Genomic DNA, 21,265 nt, shown 5'->3' with positions numbered 1-21,265 from the left:
TAAAAAAAAAAAACAACAAAAATGACAAAAATCTTTCCCTTTGTTAGTAAACGCGATAACTTTTGCGCAAACCAATCAAAATACGCTTTTTGCGATTTTTTTTACCAAACATATGTAGCATAAAACAAATTGGCCGAAAATGTTAAAAAATTGATTTTTACATTTTTTTGGGGGGGAATTTCATATAAAAAAATGTGAAAAATATTGCTATTTTTGCAAAATTGACGCTCTTTTTTTGTTTATAGCGCGTGATCAAAAAATCGCACAGGTGATCAAATACCACCAAAAGAAAGCTCTGTTTGTGGGGAAAAAAAAGGACGTCAAATTCGTTTAGATACAGCGTCGCACGACCGCGCAATTGTCCGTTAAAGTCACGCAGTGCCGAATCGCAAAATACCCCCTAGTCAGGAAGGGGGTAAAATCTTCCTGAAGGTTAAGTGGTTAAGGACCTTCTACAGCCTTTCCCAGCTCTCCTAAAGTAACTGCCTGTCTCCTGGAATCTCCTCCATGCTTTTGAGACTGTGCTGGGAGACACAGCAAGCTACCGGCAATGGTGCACATTGATGATGTGCCATCCTGGAGGAGTTGGACTGCCTGTGCAACCTCTATAGGGTCCTGGTATTGCCTCATGCTGCCAGTAGTCACACTGACCCTAGCCAAATGCAAAACTAGTAAAAAAAAAAAAAAAGTCAGAAAAGATGGAGTAGGGAAAAAAATGTTAGTGACCTCCACATGTAAAACCATTCCTGTTTTGGAGGTCATCTCATTGTTGCCCATCAAAATGTCATTAACACCAAAGCAGCTGACACTGATTAACAACCCCCTCTGCTACTTAACTGACCAGATATATATCCCAGGTGTTTAATTGATGCTATACCATGATTAAAAAAAAGTGTTCCTTTCATTGTTTCGAGCAGTGTAGTTGTCTATTAGGCGATGTCCCCAATTCGGCAACATCAGCTCCAAAAAATGTCAAGCTCAGGGGATTAAAAGTTCAGTGTATGGCCAGCAGAGTCCCCACATAATACAGGACACCCCCTGCTCTCCCCTGTCATTCCATTCAGGCACTAGGAGCAAAGGGAAATACCCAGCACTTCTGGGTATGTATTACCATGCGACTCTCTCTTCTTCTCCCATTTGACAGCCTTTGTGCCTTGTGCTTGGCCCAACACTATCACACTTGGGTAGGGAAGGAGTCCATAGTCACGTGAAAGCTTAGTTTGGGGCTTATACAGGGCGTTCTTTCCTCGGTCCTAACCACCAAGTGGAGGGGGTGTGTGAGGAAAGGTCAGTACACGCTACTCTGAAAGGAAGGTAAGAGTCCAACTTCAGGTTTGAATGAACTTTAAATAGTTAATTTGGACCAAGCTGATCCAAATGAACTATTCCATTCACTAACAGGTACACTTGCTGTCAGCCCTGTATAAACTGTATATAGCATCTGCATCTGCCCAACCTCTGTTTGGCTGAGGCTGGGCAGATGACGTCAGGCTCTCCACCTCAAGCCAATCAAAGGAAGCCTTGTATTCATTCCGAAAATACAAAGTTTCCTCTGAATGGTTGGGCAGTGCTTATCCCGACTCAATTTTGTTACAAAAGCAGGATGAGATGTCTCAATTACGCTGCCAAAACACAGCACACTGTATACTGAATGTAGCTGGTGCTTCATACAGTGCCAGCGGCATGCACACCTGTAGGTGAAATAAATAGTTCATTAGCACCAGATTCAATTAAAGTGGAAGATTAGTCAGAAAATGAAGTCCTGCTAGATGACTTCAGGCTGGCCCATTTTGCAGGTATAGCTATGTAAAACATTAAAAAAAAGTGTCTATACCGTTTTGATCCAGTAATACACTCTCACACCCTGCTCTGCACATGCTCAGTTGCTCTCCTATTTTAGATACTGACAAATTTATAGAGGTCGATCTGCTGACAGCCCTAAAGCAGAATTGAACCCTCCTATCCTTTACAGCCAAGGATGCTGCTTCTGTTTGATCTACAACTGTCCAGAACTGTGGTGCTGCACATGTGATCAGTTACGACATCAGTCATTTGATGTTTTGATAGTTTGGTTGAGGACACAAGCGAATGTGACCGTTAGCAATCCTGGCATTCCAGGAATGTATCGTTTTTTTTTTTTAAACCGTTAAATCGATGAGTTTAGAGCCACTTTTTGATTTGTTGCTGTTTGGGGGGCTCTGGACTTCAGCAAAATGGCAGCCTCTTGTAAGAAGCAGCAAGTTGTTATGGGTAAAGTTCCACTTTGGAGTTAAAGCGGAACTAAACCCTTCTATCAGTTTTAGGAAGCTGTCATCTTAGCCTCTGTTTGATCTGTAGCCGCCATGGTGCTACACCTGTGATCGATCAGTTATCACACCAACCATGTAAAGGTTTCAGTTTGGTTGAGGACACAAGCAAATGTGATAGTTAGCATGCTGGGAATGTAACTTTTTTGAAACGTTAAACTGCTGGGTTTATATCTTCTTTAAGCTTTAGGCCCCTTTCACACATCCGATCAGGTCCACCTGCAAAACTGACAGGCGGATCTGATCGGATGCCCCATGCATCCCTATGGGGCAGCGGATGTCAGCGGAGACATGTGCGCTGACACCCGCTGCCATCCAATCCAATCCGTCAAATCTGGACGGATGGAAACCTTATTTTCCACCCATCTGGCAGATTGGATGAGAACAGACAGGCGGTCTGTTCTCATCCAATTCCCCCATAGAGAACAGTGGGGACCTGACAGCTCTGTCTCTGCACACAGAGCGGAGACAGAGCTGTCATCCGCGTGCTCAGTGAGGGATCGGCGGATCGATCCCCTGCTGAGCAGAACGGACAGGTGTTAAAAGAACCCTTAAAGCGGAGTTCCAGCCATTCACTCACCTGTCCAACGGTCCAGCGATGCGGCCGCCCGAAGCCTCGATCCTCTCCCTCGGCATCACTGCTGTGGGCACCCGGCTGTGACAGTTTGCGGCTTCACAGCCGGGTACCCACTGCGCACGCGCGAGTCGCGCTGCGTGCCGTGATTGCCTGGCAATCTTCTGGGACCTCTGACGTGTCCCAGAAGATTGCAGGGAGGGAGGGGGAGAGGAGAACTTCCGTTCAGGGCGCCGCAGCGCTCCGAGCGGAAGTGGGAGCGGGTACCTGTCAAAACTAGGTACCCGCCCCCCCCCCCCCCAAAAAAAATGACATGCCAAATGTGGCATGTCAGGGGGTCAGGACTCCCTAAAGCAGAAGTTCCACTTTTGGGTGGAACTCCGCTTTAAGTCATAACTAAACCCATTGATTTAACGGTTTCCGAAAACAGCTGCATTCAAGACATGTTGTGAATGATGATTGTCATTGTTGCTAATGCTCTTAAAGTGGAACTTTACCCATAACAATTTGATAAAAAAAAAAAAAAAAAGTTCTTTAGCAAGGAACATACAGTCCACAATAATAACTATGCTACTAAAACTAGTGCGTGCTGTAAATTGCCTCCAGCATTGCTCCCGTTTCTTCTTGCTGGAGGCTGCCATTTTGCTGATGCCCAGAGCCCCTGAACAAAGTGGAACTAAAACAAATTGATTTAACGGTTTCAAAAAACAGATACATTCCTGGAATGCCAGGATTGTCAAATGTCACATTTGCATGTGTCCTCAACTAAACTGTCAAAAAATCAAATGGCTGGAGTCATAAGTGATCACATGTGCAGCACCATGGCAGTTGCAGATCAAACAGAAGCCGCTTACTTTGCTGTAAAGGATAGGAGGGTTCAATTCTGCTTTAGGGCTGTCAGCAGATCGATCTCTACAAATTCAGCAATGCCTAAAAATGGAGAGTAACTGAGCATGTGCAGAGCAGGGTAAGACAGTGTATTCATGGATTTTAAACAGTATAGATACTTATTTTTAATGTTTTACATAGCTTTACCTGCAAAATGAGCCAGCCAGAAGTGTCTACCAGGACTTTTAGGTTTCAAAATAAAGTTCCACTTTAAAAAGCCGGTGTCCTAAACTGATCACATGTGCAGTACCATGACAAGTGCAGATCATACAGACATAGCTGGCAGTTTCCTTGGCTGTTACGGATAGGAGGGTTTAGCTCCACTGTAAGTGATCCCTTTACATGCTAAAGAAAGAGGGAATCCAGAGTGGGCACATTAAAGCGTACCTAAAGCCAAAACAATGAAATGTTATAGCGTACCAGAGGCAGTGGTTACATTCGGGTTTTTTTTAGGCTTTTTTCCCCCTTTTATGTTACCCTGGGATGCTGTGAATAGCACATTTCCTGTCCCTTTGTAGTTTCCCTTATGTCTCATTTGTATCTATGGAGGGAGCAGACATTTTCTGTACTCGCTGAAAATGCTCTAAGAAGAAAAGCAGCCAACATATCTATGGAGCGATATGCAAATATAGGAAGGCAAATTTTTTGGGGTTTAGTTATGCTTTAAAAGAGGTTGTAAAGTCAGAGGGTTTTTTTATCTTAATGCATTCTATGCATTAAAGCAGTTGTATCCCCAAAAACAAGAAAAACACAAAACCCTGCATAATGTGCTAGTATGCATAGAATACTAGCACATTATGAAATACTTTCGTTAGATCGAAGCCCCCATACGGTGGCCCGGAAACCGCTGAGGGAGCAGACATGTTCCCTCGGTGTCTCTTCCGGGTTCGGCAGCTCCGACGCTGTGAGTGGCCAGAGCCGCGATGACATCACTCCGGCGCATGTGCGTCTGGCAAGGAGCTCTGAAGGTCCGGCAAGATACGCCAGACCTTCACAGCGCATGCGCTGCTGGTGTCAGTGGCTGCATGCAGGGTGAATATCTCCTAAACCGTGCAGGATATTAATTTTACCTACAGGTAAGCCTTATTATAGGCCTTATTATAGGCTTACCTGTAGGTAAAAGTTAAAAAGCGGAGAATACTACCACTTTAAGATAAAAAGCCTTCTGGGTGTAGAAGTGCACCCCCCCCAGTACCCCGTAGTACTTACATGAAACCCTTCCCCCTCCAGCAATTTCCACGAGTCCCTTAGCCTTCCAGGACTCTCTCTCCTGATTGGCTGAGACACAGTCGTGGCGCCATTAGCTCCCGCAGCTGTCAAAGTCAATTAGCCAATCAGGAGAGAGAGGGACTGAATTGACACACGGAGCTGCAGCTAGGCTCCGGTGCCCCTACAGCAAGCTGCTTGCTGAGGGGGGCACTTGATGGGAGGGAGGGGCCAGGAGCAGCGGCAAGGGACCCGAGAAGAGGAGGATCCAGGCGGCCCTGTGCAAAACCAACTGCACAGAGGAGTTAAGTATAACATGTTTATTTATTTATTTTAAACAAGACTTTACAATCACTTCAACCTAATTAAAAGCCAATTCTGTCCAACACCTGGGGAAACTAGAGATTATAGATTCCCAATTAGTTGATGCAGGTTCTCTCCAACCATACAGTGGTATTAGCACCAAAGTCAATTCACCAAGACAGAGGGGTTAATTTACTAAAACTGGAGACTGCAAAATCTGGTGCAGCTCTGCATAGAAACCAATCAGATTCCAGTTTTTATTGTCAAAGCTTATTTTAACAAACTGAAGTTGGAAGCTGATTGGCTACCATGCACAGCTGCACCAGATTCTGCACCCTCCAGTTTTAGTAAATCAACCCCAGAATGTCAAGACACGACTGGCTATCATGTACATTCTAGTCTGTAAACACATACAAAGATATCATCATTTCTGTGTCCGTCAGATCACAAATTCTTAATTGTTATTTAAACCTGCTAATCTAAAATAAGATATTCTCACCGGCTGCCATGATGTACTGTCCATCTCTGGAAACTCGGATGTTGGTGCTGACTGTGGGCATGTCAAAGTCCTGAATAAGTTCAATTCTCCTCCGGATGTCTATATGCCAAAAGAAACACACAATTATTCCAGTGATCTACTAGTGCAGCGAGAGCCAGACAATTCCCCCATACCATGAAATGCTATTTCTTCCTAAATGTTACATTACTTACCCACATCTTTTTTCTGTAGCGCTCTCTTTTTACGATCAGATAGCCACTGAAATGCAGAAGTGTGAAAACTGTTCAAGAAAAGTTTCATTATACATATATAAAATACACAAATCTTACACTATAAATCATATAAAACTGCATAATGCATGCCCCCAACAGTATTAAATGTACAAACCATCGGCAATGTCCACCCCCCCCCCCCCACTCTATACACACCACCACGGGCTGTCTGTTTGCAAAACCCCTGAACCCCATTCCAAAAGGCGCATGTGGGGGTTTTAAAATGCGTGACACTGACCTGGAACGTGCCCCGTCCGCGCACAGCACTGCGACCTGCACCGCGCCCCGTCCGCAAACAGGACTGCGACCTGCACCTCGTCCCGTCCGCGCACAGGACTGCGACCTGCACCGTGCCCCGTCCGCGCACAGGACTGCGACCTGCACCGTGCCCCGTCCCCGCACAGGACTGCGACCTGCACCGTGCCCCGTCCCCGCACAGGACTGCGACCTGCACCGTGCCCCGTCCACGCACAGGACTGCGACCTGCACCGTGCCCCGTCCGCAAACAGGACTGCGACCTGCACCGTGCCCCGTCCGCAAACAGGACTGCGACCTGCACCGTGCCCCGTCCACGCACAGGACTGCGACCTGCACCGTGCCCCGTCCCCGCACAGGACTGCGACCTGCACCGTGCCCCGTCCCCGCACAGGACTGCGACCTGCACCGTGCCCCGTCCCCGCACAGGACTGCGACCTGCACCGTGCCCCGTCCACGCACAGGACTGCGACCTGCACCGTGCCCCGTCCACGCACAGGACTGCGACCTGCACCGTGCCCCGTCCACGCACAGGACTGCGACCTGCACCGTGCCCCGTCCACGCACAGGACTGCGACCTGCACCGTGCCCCGTCCACGCACAGGACTGCGACCTGCACCGTGCCCCGTCCACGCACAGGACTGCGACCTGCACCGTGCCCCGTCCACGCACAGGACTGCGACCTGCACCGTGCCCCGTCCACGCACAGGACTGCGACCTGCACCGTGCCCCGTCCGCGCACAGGACTGCGACCTGCACCGTGCCCCGTCCGCGCACAGGACTGCGACCTGCACCGTGCCCCGTCCGCGCACAGGACTGCGACCTGCACCGTGCCCCGTCCGCGCACAGGACTGCGACCTGCACCGTGCCCCGTCCGCGCACAGGACTGCGACCTGCACCGTGCCCCGTCCGCGCACAGGACTGCGACCTGCACCGTGCCCCGTCCGCGCACAGGACTGCGACCTGCACCGTGCCCCGTCCGCGCACAGGACTGCGACCTGCACCGTGCCCCGTCCGCGCACAGGACTGCGACCTGCACCGTGCCCCGTCCACGCACAGGACTGCGACCTGCACCGTGCCCCGTCCACGCACAGGACTGCGACCTGCACCGTGCCCCGTCCACGCACAGGACTGCGACCTGCACCGTGCCCCGTCCACGCACAGGACTGCGACCTGCACCGTGCCCCGTCCACGCACAGGACTGCGACCTGCACCGTGCCCCGTCCACGCACAGGACTGCGACCTGCACCGTGCCCCGTCCACGCACAGGACTGCGACCTGCACCGTGCCCCGTCCACGCACAGGACTGCGACCTGCACCGTGCCCCGTCCACGCACAGGACTGCGACCTGCACCGTGCCCCGTCCACGCACAGGACTGCGACCTGCACCGTGCCCCGTCCGCAAACAGGACTGCGACCTGCACCGTGCCCCGTCCGCAAACAGGACTGCGACCTGCACCGTGCCCCGTCCGCGAACAGGACTGCGACCTGCACCGTGCCCCGTCCGCGAACAGGACTGCGACCTGCACCGTGCCCCGTCCGCGAACAGGACTGCGACCTGCACCGTGCCCCGTCCGCGAACAGGACTGCGACCTGCTTCTTGCCCCGTCCACGCACAGGACTGCGACCTGCACCGTGCCCCGTCTGCGAACAGGACTGCGACCTGCACCGTGCCCTGACCCCGAACAGGACTGGGTGTTCTGACACCTATCAAAACTTTTTCAGCAGTTTGATGCTCTTTGATTGGATGGGATGTCACAGACCACACTTCGCTTCTCACGTACATCAATGAGCCTTGGCCACCCATGGTGCGGTCACTGGTTTTCCTTCCATGGACCACTTTAGGTAAGTTCTGACCACTACAGACCAGGAACATCCCACAAGAGCTGCACTTTTGAAGTTGCTCTGACCCAGCTGTCTTCCCAATACAACTTGGCCCTTGCCAAAGTTGCACACATCAACTTCAGGGACAACATGTTCACTTGCTGCCTAATATATCCCACCCACTGTCAGATGTCATAGTAATGAGGTAATCAATGTTATTTACTTTTTCACATCAGTGGTCATAATGTTATGGCTGATGGGTGTACATGGACTATGAGATGTAATGTACTATACAACAGACAACAATGACTCTCACCTCCGGCAAAGACTTCCCACAGCTCAGATTATAGATCTTCACATCATTAATATTGGAGACCTGCATGGCTGGGCCCTACAACCATCACACTACTACACCGGTGTTCCGTGAAAAATCCATACCCGTGAGAAAACCATACCCTCGTCACTTCCGGTTCCGCTACGGAGGGTATGGATTTCTCACGGTAGTTAAACTTGCGGCGCTTACATTAAAACAGCTCTTCTGAAACGTAAATCATCTCCGCTCTTCGCCCTGTCACTGCCCTCATCTCCGGTAATAAATATAAAAGCGGATCACGGAGCCGCGATCGCCGTCACATTTACATCACATACACCCACCACCGCTTTTATATTTATTACCGGAGATGAGGGCAGTGACAGGGCGAAGAGCGGAGATGATTTACGTTTCAGATGAGCTGTTTTAATGTAAGCGCCGCAAGTTTTACATTAGACACAGTGCCGTGAGAATTTCATGCCCACCGAGCATGCGCACTTGTCTAATTCTTTAATGTTCAATCATGTATCCGGGGCTCTGAGCATGCGCACTGCTGCGCTGCTCAGCTATTTCAGCCCGGAAGTGACGAGGGTATGGTTTCTCCACGGGGTATGGTTTTTTCACGTTACACCGGATCCTCAGCAAGTCACGTGTGCCGGCACCGGAAGCAGGAAGCAGCGATCACACTTGGCTGGCAGCGCCATCTTTTGGCTGTCAATAGGCAGTAGATCGCCATCTTGTGGCTGTCTAACAGGAGATCGCCTGCTGGTGGTTGTCTAAGCTCAGTAGAGCGCCATCTGGTGGTTGTCTAAGCTCAGTAGAGCGCCATCTGGTGGTTGTCTAAGCTCAGTAGAACGCCACCTGGTGGTTGTCTAAGCTCAGTAGAGCGCCATCTGGTGGTTGTCTAAGCTCAGTAGCGCGCCATCTTATGGTTGTCTGAGATCGGTAAGCCATATTGTGGATGGCAATGTAACATGATACTGCCCTGTCCAGGTAAAAAGCTACAATTGATCCCTGCTTATGTCCGTAAATTATACGTATTGTGAAAAAGCTTTTATTCTAAGGAGTGACTACTTGTAATGATGATCACACACACAGGATTGATGGAGATGAGGGGGTTAATATGCAGGAGAATGGAGGTGAAGGCATAATATATAGATCAGAGGGTTAGAAACCATCCCCCATAATAAAGCGCCATAGTTCTCTTAGGCTACGTTTTGATTTGTGGCTATGCCACTGCTCCTCTGAAAAGTGATCCGCGCTCAGCTCGCTTTTCAGAGTTTGAGAGGCAGTTCGGAGGGCGTGTGATGCCCCCTCACCCGTTTTCACTATTTGCCGCACACCAACGTGCTGCAGCCGCATGCATTGCTCTCGTTTTGCAGCATTTCCCAATTCAGATGAATGAGTTGCGTTTGGCAGGCTTGCTGCCCAAAGGACGTGACAGGAGTCAACATGTTTGCAGTGGGGATGAAGAAAGCATAGGAAAAAATAATAACCCCAGCTGGGATTAAATACCACCAATAGAAAGCTCTATTTGTGTGATAAAAATTTCATATGGGTACAACGTAGCATGACCGCGCAATTGTCATTCAAAGTGTAAGAGCGCTAAAGGCTAAAAATTGGCCTGGGCAGGAAGGGGGTGAATGTGCCCTGTAGGCAAGTGGTTAAGAAGGGGCATTTGGGAGGGGGCATTCAAAACACAGCTCAACTGCATGTTTTCTACACCCCCCAACCACAAGTGTAACTGAACACGTAGGATGTTGTAATGTTTCCCTGTAGCTGCATTGTTACAAGGTTTTTATGTACATATATATGAAGAAATACATCCGGGGGGGAAAACGTTTGGGGTTGGGGGGGAAGGGTCAACAGATCACATGACCACTGTGATTGGCTGTCACCCATGCTTCAACTTCAACACACATTAAAGCGCCCACCGCTTCTACATGCTTTATGATGTGGTTTTGATGCTTCAGTGATGCTTTAATTATACTTTTTTTCAAGCCTTAATGAAGCTTGGCAAATGCCCTGTGTGTGTGTGTGTTGATTTTATATTTCTTTTACAGGGGCCCAGTAGATCCTTGGCTCATTAGTACCCCTGTTCAGCAGATCTCCTGCTCAATAGTGCTCTCAGCCCTACTGATGCTCCACTCAGTAGTGACCCCAGCTCTGCTGATCCCCCGCTCAGTACCAACTCCCAGCTCTGGTGATCTCCTGCTCAGGAGTAACCCACAGCTCTACAGATCCCCTGCTCAATAGTAACCCCCATCTCTGCTGATCCCCTGCTCAGTACCAACTCCCAGCTCTGCTGATCTCCTGCTCAGTAGTAACCCAAAGCTCTACAGATCCCCTGCTCAATAGTAACCCCCATCTCTGCTGATCCCCTGCTCAGTACCAACTCCCAGCTCTGCTGATCTCCTGCTCAGTAGTAACCCGCAGCTCTACAGATCCCCTGCTCAATAGTAACCCCCATCTCTGCTGATCCCCTGCTCAGTACCAACTCCCAGCTCTGCTGATCTCCTGCTCAGTAGTAATCCACAACTCTACAGTGTCAGGTCACCTGTGGCCAGGTGACAACTGCACCCTGTTGGAGGCAGGAGCGCAGCGCAAGGTAGTGAACCCTATAGCAGACTGCTGCGGATGGACTGGAACGTGAACCCAAGATTCCCCAGGAATCTAAGACCCAGCAGGTGTTCACCAGGGCCTCTAGTGGTGAGGATGGACTTCGTTGCAGCTGGGCCCAGGTCGCGGCCCCTGGGGTCCCCCAGGTCACGCTCCGTAGGGAGTGAAGGGAAGCAGCCACTCAGGACACACAGAATGGTGAAGGGTAAGCCGAGGTCGGGGTAACAGGCAGACAAGGGTAGTCAAGGGACAGGCCAAAGGTCAGGGTAACAGGCAAACAGGAATAGTCAGAGACAAGCCAAAGTCGGTACACAGAGGAGTAGTTTCAAGCACACGGCAAACAGGAAACAGGAAACTAATACTGTTGAACAGCAAGGCAGGCCTGCAGTGCGCTGGTTAATATAGGCTTCCTGTGATGACCTGGGCGGGCCAGGAATAGGAAGTAGAGGTGATAAAAGCAGCCAGAAGGAAGAGTCTGGCCCTTAATGCAGACATGAGGAACAGGTAAGCTACCATACATTATTGCATATCCATGACAGTACCCTCCCTCTTACGAGGCCTCCCCCTTCCCTGCCCGGACCCGGGTTTAGAGGGAAACTTCAGATGAAATCTTTTTAACAGACGAGGTGCAAAGACCTCCGATGCAGGGACCCAAGATCTCTCCTCAGGACCAAAGCCTTTCCAATGAACAAGGTACTGAAGAATGCCTCTACAGAGTCGGGAATCCAGAACTTGACTGACCTTGTATTCCTGATTATCCTCAGAGACCGATGCCATGGTAGGGAAAGGACGAGAAAACTTATTGAGGACTAAAGGCTTCAGAAGGGAAACATGGAAGGAATTAGCAATTCTGAGGCTTTTGGGGATGTGAAGTTTGAAACAAACCGGATTCAGCTTAGAAATTATGGTATATGGACCAATGAATCTTGGAGCAAACTTCAGGGAAGGCACTCGAAGCTTGATGTTCCTAGTGGAGAGCCAAATTTGTCCCCTGGCTGAAGAAGGTGGTTTACGCCTGCGGTCAGCAAAGCCTTTGAGTTTGTCGGCAGCTGCCCGGAGGGAATCATGAACGTCACTCCAGATAGAATTGAAGGACTGAGCTGAAGCCAATGCTGGGATATCCGAAGAACAGGCCATGGGAAGCGGAAGTTGAGGGTGTCTTCCATAAACTGCGAAAAAGGGTGTTTTCTGCGAACTGGTATTTACATGATTGGTATGGTAAAATTCCGCCTACGGAAGTAGAGAGGACCAATCGTCATGAGCGGAGACTAAGGTGCGAAGAAAAATCTCTAACTCCTGATTAACCCTCTCCGTCTGCCCATTAGATTGAGGATGGTAAGAAGAGGAAAAATCCAAGGCAATATTGAGGGATTTGCAAAAGGCTCTCCAGAAACGAGACGTAAATTGAACGCCCCTGTCGGAAACAATGTGAGAAGGAACCCCATGGAGGCAGGAAATTTCTCGAATAAAAATGGGAACCAAAGCAGGAGCAGAAGGAAGACCAGGAAGGGGAACAAAATGAGCCATCTTGGAAAACCGATCGACTATCACCCAAATGACTGTATTACCGTCCGACAGTGGGAGATCGGTGATAAAATCCATGGCAATATGAGCCCAGGGTTCCTTAGGAATGGGCAAAGGCATGAGGAGACCAGCAGGAGCTTGTGTGGAGGATTTAGACTGAGCACAGACATGACAAGCCTTGACATAGTCTTTGACCTCAGAGCGGAGATTAGGCCACCAGTAGTGACGGCTGATGAGCAAGAAGGAGCGGAGAAACCCTGCGTGGCCTGCCACCTTGGAATCATGCCCCCAACGAAGAATCTTAGTTCTTAGCTCAGTGGGGACAAAGGTCTTACCAGGAGGAATCTTCGAGTCCAGGGTGGTAGAATGGGCAATAATGCATGAAGTGGGGATGATTGGCTCAGGTTCAGGAGTGGACTCCTCGTCCAAAGTGTCAAAGGACCTAGAAAGTGCATCAGCCTGACCGTTACAGGAACCAGGTTTGTACGTAATCGTGAAATTAAAACGGGAAAAGAAAAGACTTCACCTGGCCTGTCTGGGATTCAAACATTTAGCATTCTGTAGGTACTGTAAATTCTTGTGATCGGTGAAGATCGTTATGGGGTGAGGAGAACCTTCCAAAAGATGACGCCACTCTTCCAGCGCCAATTTGATTGCGAGAAGTTCCCGGTCGCCGATAGCATAATTTCTCTCTGCCTGAGAAAATTTTTTGGAAAAGAACGCACATGGTTGACGTTTCTTCTCAAAGAGTTGAAGAAGGACAGCTCCCACCCCCACTGAAGAAGCGTCCACTTCAATAAAGAAAGCATCCCCAGGATTAGGTCTCCTCAAGAGAGGCCCAGAGACAAAGGCCTGTTTCAGATCATGAAAAGCAGCGACAGCTTCGGGAGGCCAGACTTTGGCATTAGAACCCTTCTTGGTCAAGGCGATAATAGGTGCAGCAATGGAAGAGTAATTCCTTATGAACTGCCTATAGTAATTGGTGAAGCCAAGAAAGCGCTGTGTGGCCTTAAGACTAGCAGGAAGGGGCCAGTTGGTAATGGCTAAGACCTTCCCAGGATCCATACGTAGGCCCAAACTTGAGACAAAGCATCCTAGAAATAGGACCTCAGAACATTCAAAGGAACATTTCTCCAGCTTGGCATAGAGATTATTCTCTCGAAGGCGCTGGAGTACAGTGCAGACATGGTTTCTATGGACATGCAGATTTTCCGAAAATATCAGAATGTCATCCAGATAGATGACAACAAACTGGTACAGCAGGTCCCTGAAGATCTCATTGACAAAGTTTTGAAACACAGCTGGGGCATTACACAGCCCAAAAGGCATGACCAGGTATTTGTAGTGACCGTCCCGAGTGTTAAACGCAGTCTTCCATTTATCACCCTCTCGAATTCGAATTAGGTTGTACGCCCCTCTGAGATCCAACTTGGTGAAAATGGAGGCACCCTTGAACCTATCGAATAGTTCAGATATTAAGGGTAAGGGGTATCGGTTCTTAATAGTAACAGCGTTTAAGCCTCGATAATCAATGCAGGGTCTCAAGGTACCATCCTTCTTGGCGACAAAAAAGAACCCTGCTCCTGCAGGTGATGAGGATTTCCGGATGAAACCTTTCTCAAGATTCTCTGCGACATACTCAGACATGGCCTGGGTCTCTGGGATGGACAATGGGTAGGTACGACCCCTGGGCAGCGTTGCCCCGGGAACAAGGTCAATGGCACAGTCAAAAGACCTGTGGGGAGGAAGCACGTTAGCTGATTTCTTACAGAACACATCTCGGTAATCGCTGTATGCAGCGGGAAGGTCAGAAGATACCGATGTGGTGGCAACGGAAATTCTCTCCTTTGGGGTCACCTTGGAAAGACATGACGAGAAACATGAGGGGCCCCAAGCCAGGATCCGCCCAGAGGCACAGTCCACATGGGGAGAGTGGAGCCGTAGCCAAGGAAGGCCCAACACAATGGGGTTAGAAATTTTGGGTAGGATAAGAAAGGATATCCATTCCTGGTGAAGAATCCCTACCGACATCCTAATGGGTAGCGTCTGGAAGCGAATAGGGCCCCCGGGGAGAACAGTGCCATCAATTGCCGAAACCACCAGCGGCGTAGAGAGGGGTGAAAGGGTGAGCTTCATAGAACAAGCAGTTCTCCAATCCATAAAGTTGCCGGCAGCCCCGGAATCCAGATATGCAAGGGTCGACTGAGGAGAAGTGCTTATGTGGAGGCACACTGGAAGAAGAATACGGCAAGGTGATATTTCTGGGTCCAACATTCCACCTTCTAACTGTATTACCCGAGCGTTTCCCGGGCGAAGCGAACAGGAGACACGAAGATGGCCCTTGCCTCCACAATAGAGGCATAAGCCCAAAGTTCTATGTCTAGAATGTTCTTCGGGGGTAAGTCTGGTCTGGCCCAGCTGCATAGGTTCCTCAACAGGCAGAGGATGCTCCACGGGATGGAGCGAGGGGAACTCAGACTGGCTAAGACCTAAGGAGTGTTGGTGTCTCTTTTCTATGGACCTCTCCTGAAAACGAATATCGATCTGGTTGCATGAAGAGATGACATCGTCCAGACCGACGGGAATGGTTCTTCCCGCTAATTCGTCCTTCACTCGGTCAGAGAGGCCATGCAAAAAGGTAGCGACCAGGGCCTCATTGTTCCAGCTCAATTCAGCTGAGAGGATATGGAACTGAAGAGCATATTGTCCCACTGAACGGGATTCTTGGCGGAGACGTAAAAGAGCTCTAGCCGCTGAAGAGGCCCGAGCCGGCTCCTCAAAGATGTTACGAAAGAGCTTCAAGAAGTCGGGCATGTTGGAAACTACCGGATCATTCTTCTCCCATAGGGGGGCAGCCCAGGCTAGAGCTTCGCCGGAAAGGAGGGAAATAATATAGGCTACCTTTGCCCGATCTGACAGGAAGTTTTGCGGCTGAAGCTCAAAATGGATGGTACATTGGCTAAAAAATATCCTGCAGGCCTTGGAGTCTCCAGAAAAACGGATTGGAGGAGGTAGTTGCAGCGGATGCGAATCTGTGACTGGCGCGACAGGCCCAGCCACTGGTTGTTCTTGGGGTTGCAGATTCGGGGTCCCCAACGAGGTCTGAAGCTGTTCAAAGCGGGAAGCCAGATCCTGTAGGAATCGCATCACCTGAGTCTGATTAGTTTCATTCGTCTCGAGTCTGTGAACTAAGCTCTGTAATGGATCAGCTGGGGGGAGCGGCACGTCAGCCGGGTTCATGGCTGTTCAAACTGTCAGGTCACCTGTGGCCAGGTGACAACTGCACCCTGTTGGAGGCAGGACCGCAGCGCAAGGTAGTGAACCCTATAGCAGACTGCTGCGGATGGACCGGAACGTGAACCCAAGATTCCCCAGGGCGCAGAGTCTAAGACCCAGCAGGTGTTCACCAGGGCCTCTAGTGGTGAGGATGGACTTCGATGCAGCTGGGCCCAGGTCGCGGCCCCTGGGGTCCCCCAGGTCACGCTCCGTAGGGAGTGAAGGGAAGCAGCCACTCAGGACACACAGAATGGTGAAGGGTAAGCCGAGGTCGGGGTAACAGGCAGACAAGGGTAGTCAAGGGACAGGCCAAAGGTCAGGGTAACAGGCAAACAGGAATAGTCAGAGACAAGCCAAAGTCGGTACACAGAGGAGTAGTTTCAAGCACACGGCAAACAGGAAACAGGAAACTAATACTGTTGAACAGCAAGGCAGGCCTGCAGTGCGCTGGTTAATATAGGCTTCCTGTGATGACCTGGGCGGGCCAGGAACAGGAAGTAGAGGTGATAAAAGCAGCCAGAAGGAAGAGTCTGGCCCTTAATGCAGACATGAGGAATAGGTAAGCTACCATACATTATTGCATATCCATGACATACAGATCCCCCGCTCAATAGTAACCCCCATCTCTGCTGATCCCCTGCTCAGTACCAACTCTCAGCTCTGCTGATCCCCTGCTCAGTAGTAACCCCCAGCTCTGTAGATCCCCTGCCTAATAGTAACCCCCAGTTCTGCTGATCCCCTGCTCAGTATTAACCGCCAATTCTGCTGATCCCCCGCTCAGTAGTATCCCCCAGTTCTGCTGATCCCCTGTTCAGTAGTATCCCCCATTTCTGCTGATCCCCAACTTAGTAGTATCCCCCAGTTCTGCTGATCCCTCACTAAGTAGTAACCCCCAGCTCTGCAGATTTCCTGCTCAATAATAACCCCCATCTCTGCTTAACCCCGGCTTAGTAGTAACCCCCTAGTTCTGCTGATCCCCTACTCAGTAGTAACCCCCAGTTCTGCTAATCTCCCACTCAGTAGTATCCCCCAGTTCTGCTGATCCCCTGTTCAGTAGTATCCCCCATTTCTGCTGATCCCCAACTTAGTAGTATCCCCCAGTTCTGATGATCCCTCACTAAGTAGTAACCCCCAGCTCTGCAGATTTCCTGCTCAATAATAACCCCCATCTCTGCTTAACCCCGGCTTAGTAGTAACCCCCTAGTTCTGCTGATCCCCTACTCAGTAGTAACCCCCAGTTATGCTAATCTCCCACTCAGTAGTAACTTCCAGTTTTGCTAATTCCCTGCTCAGTAGTATCCCCCAGTTCTGCTGATCCCCCACTGAGTAGTATCCCCCAGTTCTGTTGATCCCCCGCTCAGTAGTATCCCCCAGTTCTGCTGATCCTCTGCTCAGTACACTCAGTAAAATCTCCCAGTTCTGCTGAACCCTCACTCAGTAGTAACCACCAGTTCTGCTGATCCCCTGCTCGGTGGTAACCCCCAGTAATGCTGATCCCCCTCACAGTAGTAACCCCCAGTCCTGCTGATCCCCCACTCAGTAGTTACCCCCAGTTCTGCTGATCCCCCTCACAGTAGTAACCCCCAGTCCTGATGATCCCCCGCTTAGTAGTATACCCCAGTTCTGTTGATCCCCTGCTCAGTAGTATCCCCCAGTTCTGCTGTCCCCTGCTCAGTACACTCAGTAATATCCCCCAGTTCTGCTGATCCCTCACTCAGTAGTAACCCCCAGTTCTGCTGATCCCTCACTCAGTAATATCCCCCAGTTCTGCTGATCCCCTGCTCAGTAGTAACCCCCAGTTCTGCTGATTCCCCCTCACAGTAATAACCCCCAGCTCTGCTGATCCTCTGAGTTGGTGATCCTTCTCTCTCTCTGGTCCCCGCTCTGGTCCTCTCTCTGGTCCCTCACCTATATTGCCTCCATGCTGTGCACCCTGTGTGACATTACTAGTTGATCCTGCTCCAGTCCTCCAGCTCTGCTGATCCTCTGCCACTCAGTCTTCTCTCTCTAGTCACCTTTCGCTATAGCGTTCCCATGTTGCACACCACAAGCTTTGTCTGCTAGTTGCTCCTGTCCGGTCCAGGACCCCCCCCCCTTCCCCCGCTCACTCTTCCTGCTGCTCCACGCTGAACACCAAATGTAATGTCTGCACCGGACACTCCCAGAATATATTTATACACATGCATAGCTCCCAACTTTTTGAGATGGGAATAAGGGACACCAATTAGCAAAAGAAAGTAGGCATAGGAAATGTACAAATGCAGCAATTTAAAATTTGGATGAAAAGTTTAGCACTGGGAAACACTTTTTGAAAGATAAAAAGTGTATTTTATATACAGCTATATACAGTATATATTGGGATTTTATGTGGATCACCAACCCCCATCATAAAGTGACACATAATTGTGAAGTGGAAGGAAAATGATAAATGGTTTTCAACATTTTTTACACATAAATATCTGAAAAGTGTGTATTTGTATTCAGCCCCCTCTACTCTGATACCCCTAATGAAAATCTAGTGGAACACTTTCCTTTCAGAAGTCACCATTTACATACTGTACCTCTCAAATCCTGGCAATAAAAATCTCATATATGGCATCATCCCATTCTGTCTTGTTGCTAGGATGTTGCTAAGAAACTCCTAGCCAATTCAAACCCTCTGCATTTGTTCTCTTTCCCCTGTCACAGGAACTCAGCCATGTTGTGACCACTACGGTGAAGGTCGTGGGGATCCAGGAGATAGTTAGCCGGTGCAGGAGTAGAAGTAAAGAGGGTGTCAGTGTTGAACCTGAAGAGAAGCAGAGAGGGTGCCAGTATGTGGACCCTGAAGTGCAGAGAGGGTTCCTAGTGAGAGGACCCTGAAGTGTAAAGGGGGTGCCTAGTGAGAGGACCCTGAAGTGTAAAGGGGGTGCCTAGTGAGAGGACCCTGAAGTGTAAAGGGGGTGCCTAGTGAGAGGACCCTGAAGTGTAGAGGGGGTGCCTAGTGAGAGGACCCTGAAGTGTAGAGGGGGTGCCTAGTGAGAGGACCCTGAAGTGTAAAGGGGGTGCCTAGTGAGAGGACCCTGAAGTGTAGAGGGGGTGCCTAGTGAGAGGACCCTGAAGTGTAAAGGGGGCGCCAGTGGTTGGACCCTGAAGTGTTAAATTGTACAGCGTGCAGTGTACAGTGTTGAGAGTTGCAGCAGCACAAGCAGTTACAGGAGCTACCTCAGTCAGGAAGGAATGGAGGGAGCTGTATGCAGGACTTTTGAGCTACCCAGAGTGTCAGAAGTCAAGTCTAAGTACAGTCCAGGACTTTTGAGCTGATCCGAGCGTCAGAAATCAAGTTCAAGTACAGTTCAGCAAGTCAGTGTTTTTTCAAGCAACAGCAAGCTTTGGTCGGCATCCAGCCGGCGTCAAGACAGCGCTGAAAGGCATTTTTCCACTAAGTGTCCCATTTGTACCTAGTTTAGCCAGAGGAGTATCCCACTCATTCCCTTCTCCCATCCCCATTATCCAATAAACTAAACAAACCAAAGATGCCGGAATGGTCATTGTCTCCAATCTCACACTTGGGTATTCAGCTTAAATGGGCTGAAGGTGTCACCGATAACCATGGCAGACCCACATCAGGTCCAATGCCTGGACAACCTGCTACATATAGATTTCAACATTGCACATGGTCCATAGAACAAGAGCTCCTGCACATATTTCTCAAGGCGTTTGGCGAACCAAAACTCGCTTCCTCAGGAGAAGTAAGAACTCTAATATGATTCCAATAAATTATCCAGGAATGACACATACTGGATATTGGTCCAAACAACAAAAAGTGATAATCTGACCCCACCAGCCACACAAATGGTGGGAAAAAAAGCCACCTAGTCCACACCATCCTACCTAGGAGTTGTGAGAAAAAGAGCAGGGCCAGTCACAAATGATACCAGTTGCCTTATGGAGACAGGGCCACCAAACACTGTAGATCATGGGTCAAAATGAATGGCACTGTCCCATTCTTGCATACCCACTATTACATTTGATTGACATACCACAGAAAAGCAGAATGTTATGTTCTGCTCAGGCCCTATTCACACCTGGGTGTAACAGAATAATACTTCTGACTGCGTTTCTGCAAACACCCAATGCACACCTTATTTCTTAATGGCACCCCAAATGCTGGTAGCAGTTGCTCATTTTGCCATGCGTTTTCCCTATAAAAATGCGCAAAAAGGTGCAATGCAAAACACGCTTGGCTCATGCCCAAGATTTGGTACACAAAATTCTTTTAAATTCTTTAAAATGTTTTTGGAGCAGACGGAGCATTCAAATGAATGTTTCCGCTGCAAAAACACGCTATAAAAACATGCCAGAAACGTAGCGTCACTCAAGTGTGCATGGGGCCTCAGAACAGGGCTATGTTTCTGGTGCAAAGCATGGTGAAATTATTTACAAAATTAATAAAGCCATTTTTTTATTCTGTGTATTTCTTTTGTCACTAAAGGTAAAACTTTTTTTATTTTAGTGGATAGAGTCAAGAGAGAGTAGAACATCTATTAGATCTTCATTGCTGTCTGTGCCCTGTTAAGCCGGGCACACACGGGCCAAATGCTGGGAGACATTTGCCAGTTAAAAAAAAAATGGCTGTCAATCTGCCCGTGTGTATGTTGGTCTGTCCAACAGAAGTCGTCTGTTTGGCTGGCTTTTGTTGGACGAACATGCTGGGAAAGCAGCAGCCGGCCAACTCCCGATCAGAGATCTCAGCCAATGGCAGAGAGAGCTGATCGGAAAGCTCTGGCGGGGGGGGGGGGGGTGGGGGCGATTTTGATGCGGCTCCAAAAATGGCTCCTGTGCGTCTTTGGTGCGGATGCAGTGCGAATTCAGCCATACAAAGTGTATGGCTGAAATTCACACCGCACATGAGATCGCATGTAATGAAATAGCAGTGTGCTCCGAATTACATGCGATCTCCGCAGCCGCACATAAGTGAACCGGCACTTATACAAGCTGTACACTCACTACTTTACATTGTAGCAAAGTGTCATTTCTTCAGTGTTGTCACATGAAAAGATATAATAAAATATTTACAAAAATGTGAGGGGTGTACTCACTTTTGTGAGATACTGTATCTAAGGCCCCTTTCACATAATCGGACTGATCAGGTCCGTCTGTCCGTTTTTCAGGAGGACCCAATCAGGCCAATCATCCTTCTCTTTGGAGAGGCGGATGTCAGCAGAGATGTGTCCGCTGACACCCGCCTGGCATCCGAAAAGATCCTGCTTAAAACAGACAGATGGTGATACATTCGCCATCCGTCCAGCGGGTCGGGTCGGATGGGATCAGATGAAAACGAACATGCTGTCCATTTTCATCCGATCTCCCCATAGAGGAGAGTGGGACTCTGACAAGTCCATCTCTGGACAGTGCGCAGAGATGGAC

The 21,265-nt window shown here is 49.4% G+C and overlaps 1 protein-coding gene across 1 annotated transcript in view; it reads right to left on the bottom strand.

Annotated features, from left to right (window-relative positions):
* Nucleotides 1-8,551, bottom strand: part of NOL10 (nucleolar protein 10) — a 156,913-nt gene extending 148,362 nt beyond the window's left edge. Inside the window, exons 1-3 of the mRNA XM_082249167.1 lie at nt 8,444-8,551; nt 5,989-6,034; nt 5,777-5,875 (exon numbers count right to left, since the gene is read on the bottom strand). Coding sequence (XP_082105293.1) covers nt 5,777-5,875; nt 5,989-6,034; nt 8,444-8,509 — 211 coding nt within the window. The 5' untranslated portion in view covers nt 8,510-8,551. The remainder of the gene's footprint in view (nt 1-5,776; nt 5,876-5,988; nt 6,035-8,443) is intronic.
* Between the last annotated feature and the right edge of the window lie 12,714 nt (nt 8,552-21,265).

The sequence above is a fragment of the Pelophylax lessonae genome, assembly GCF_965119305.1.
Source record: "Pelophylax lessonae genome assembly, chromosome: 3".
Classification (NCBI taxonomy): domain Eukaryota; kingdom Metazoa; phylum Chordata; class Amphibia; order Anura; family Ranidae; genus Pelophylax; species Pelophylax lessonae.
The sequence above is the reverse complement of the archived record's forward strand: the minus strand, read 5'-3'. Positions and strand labels throughout refer to the sequence as shown.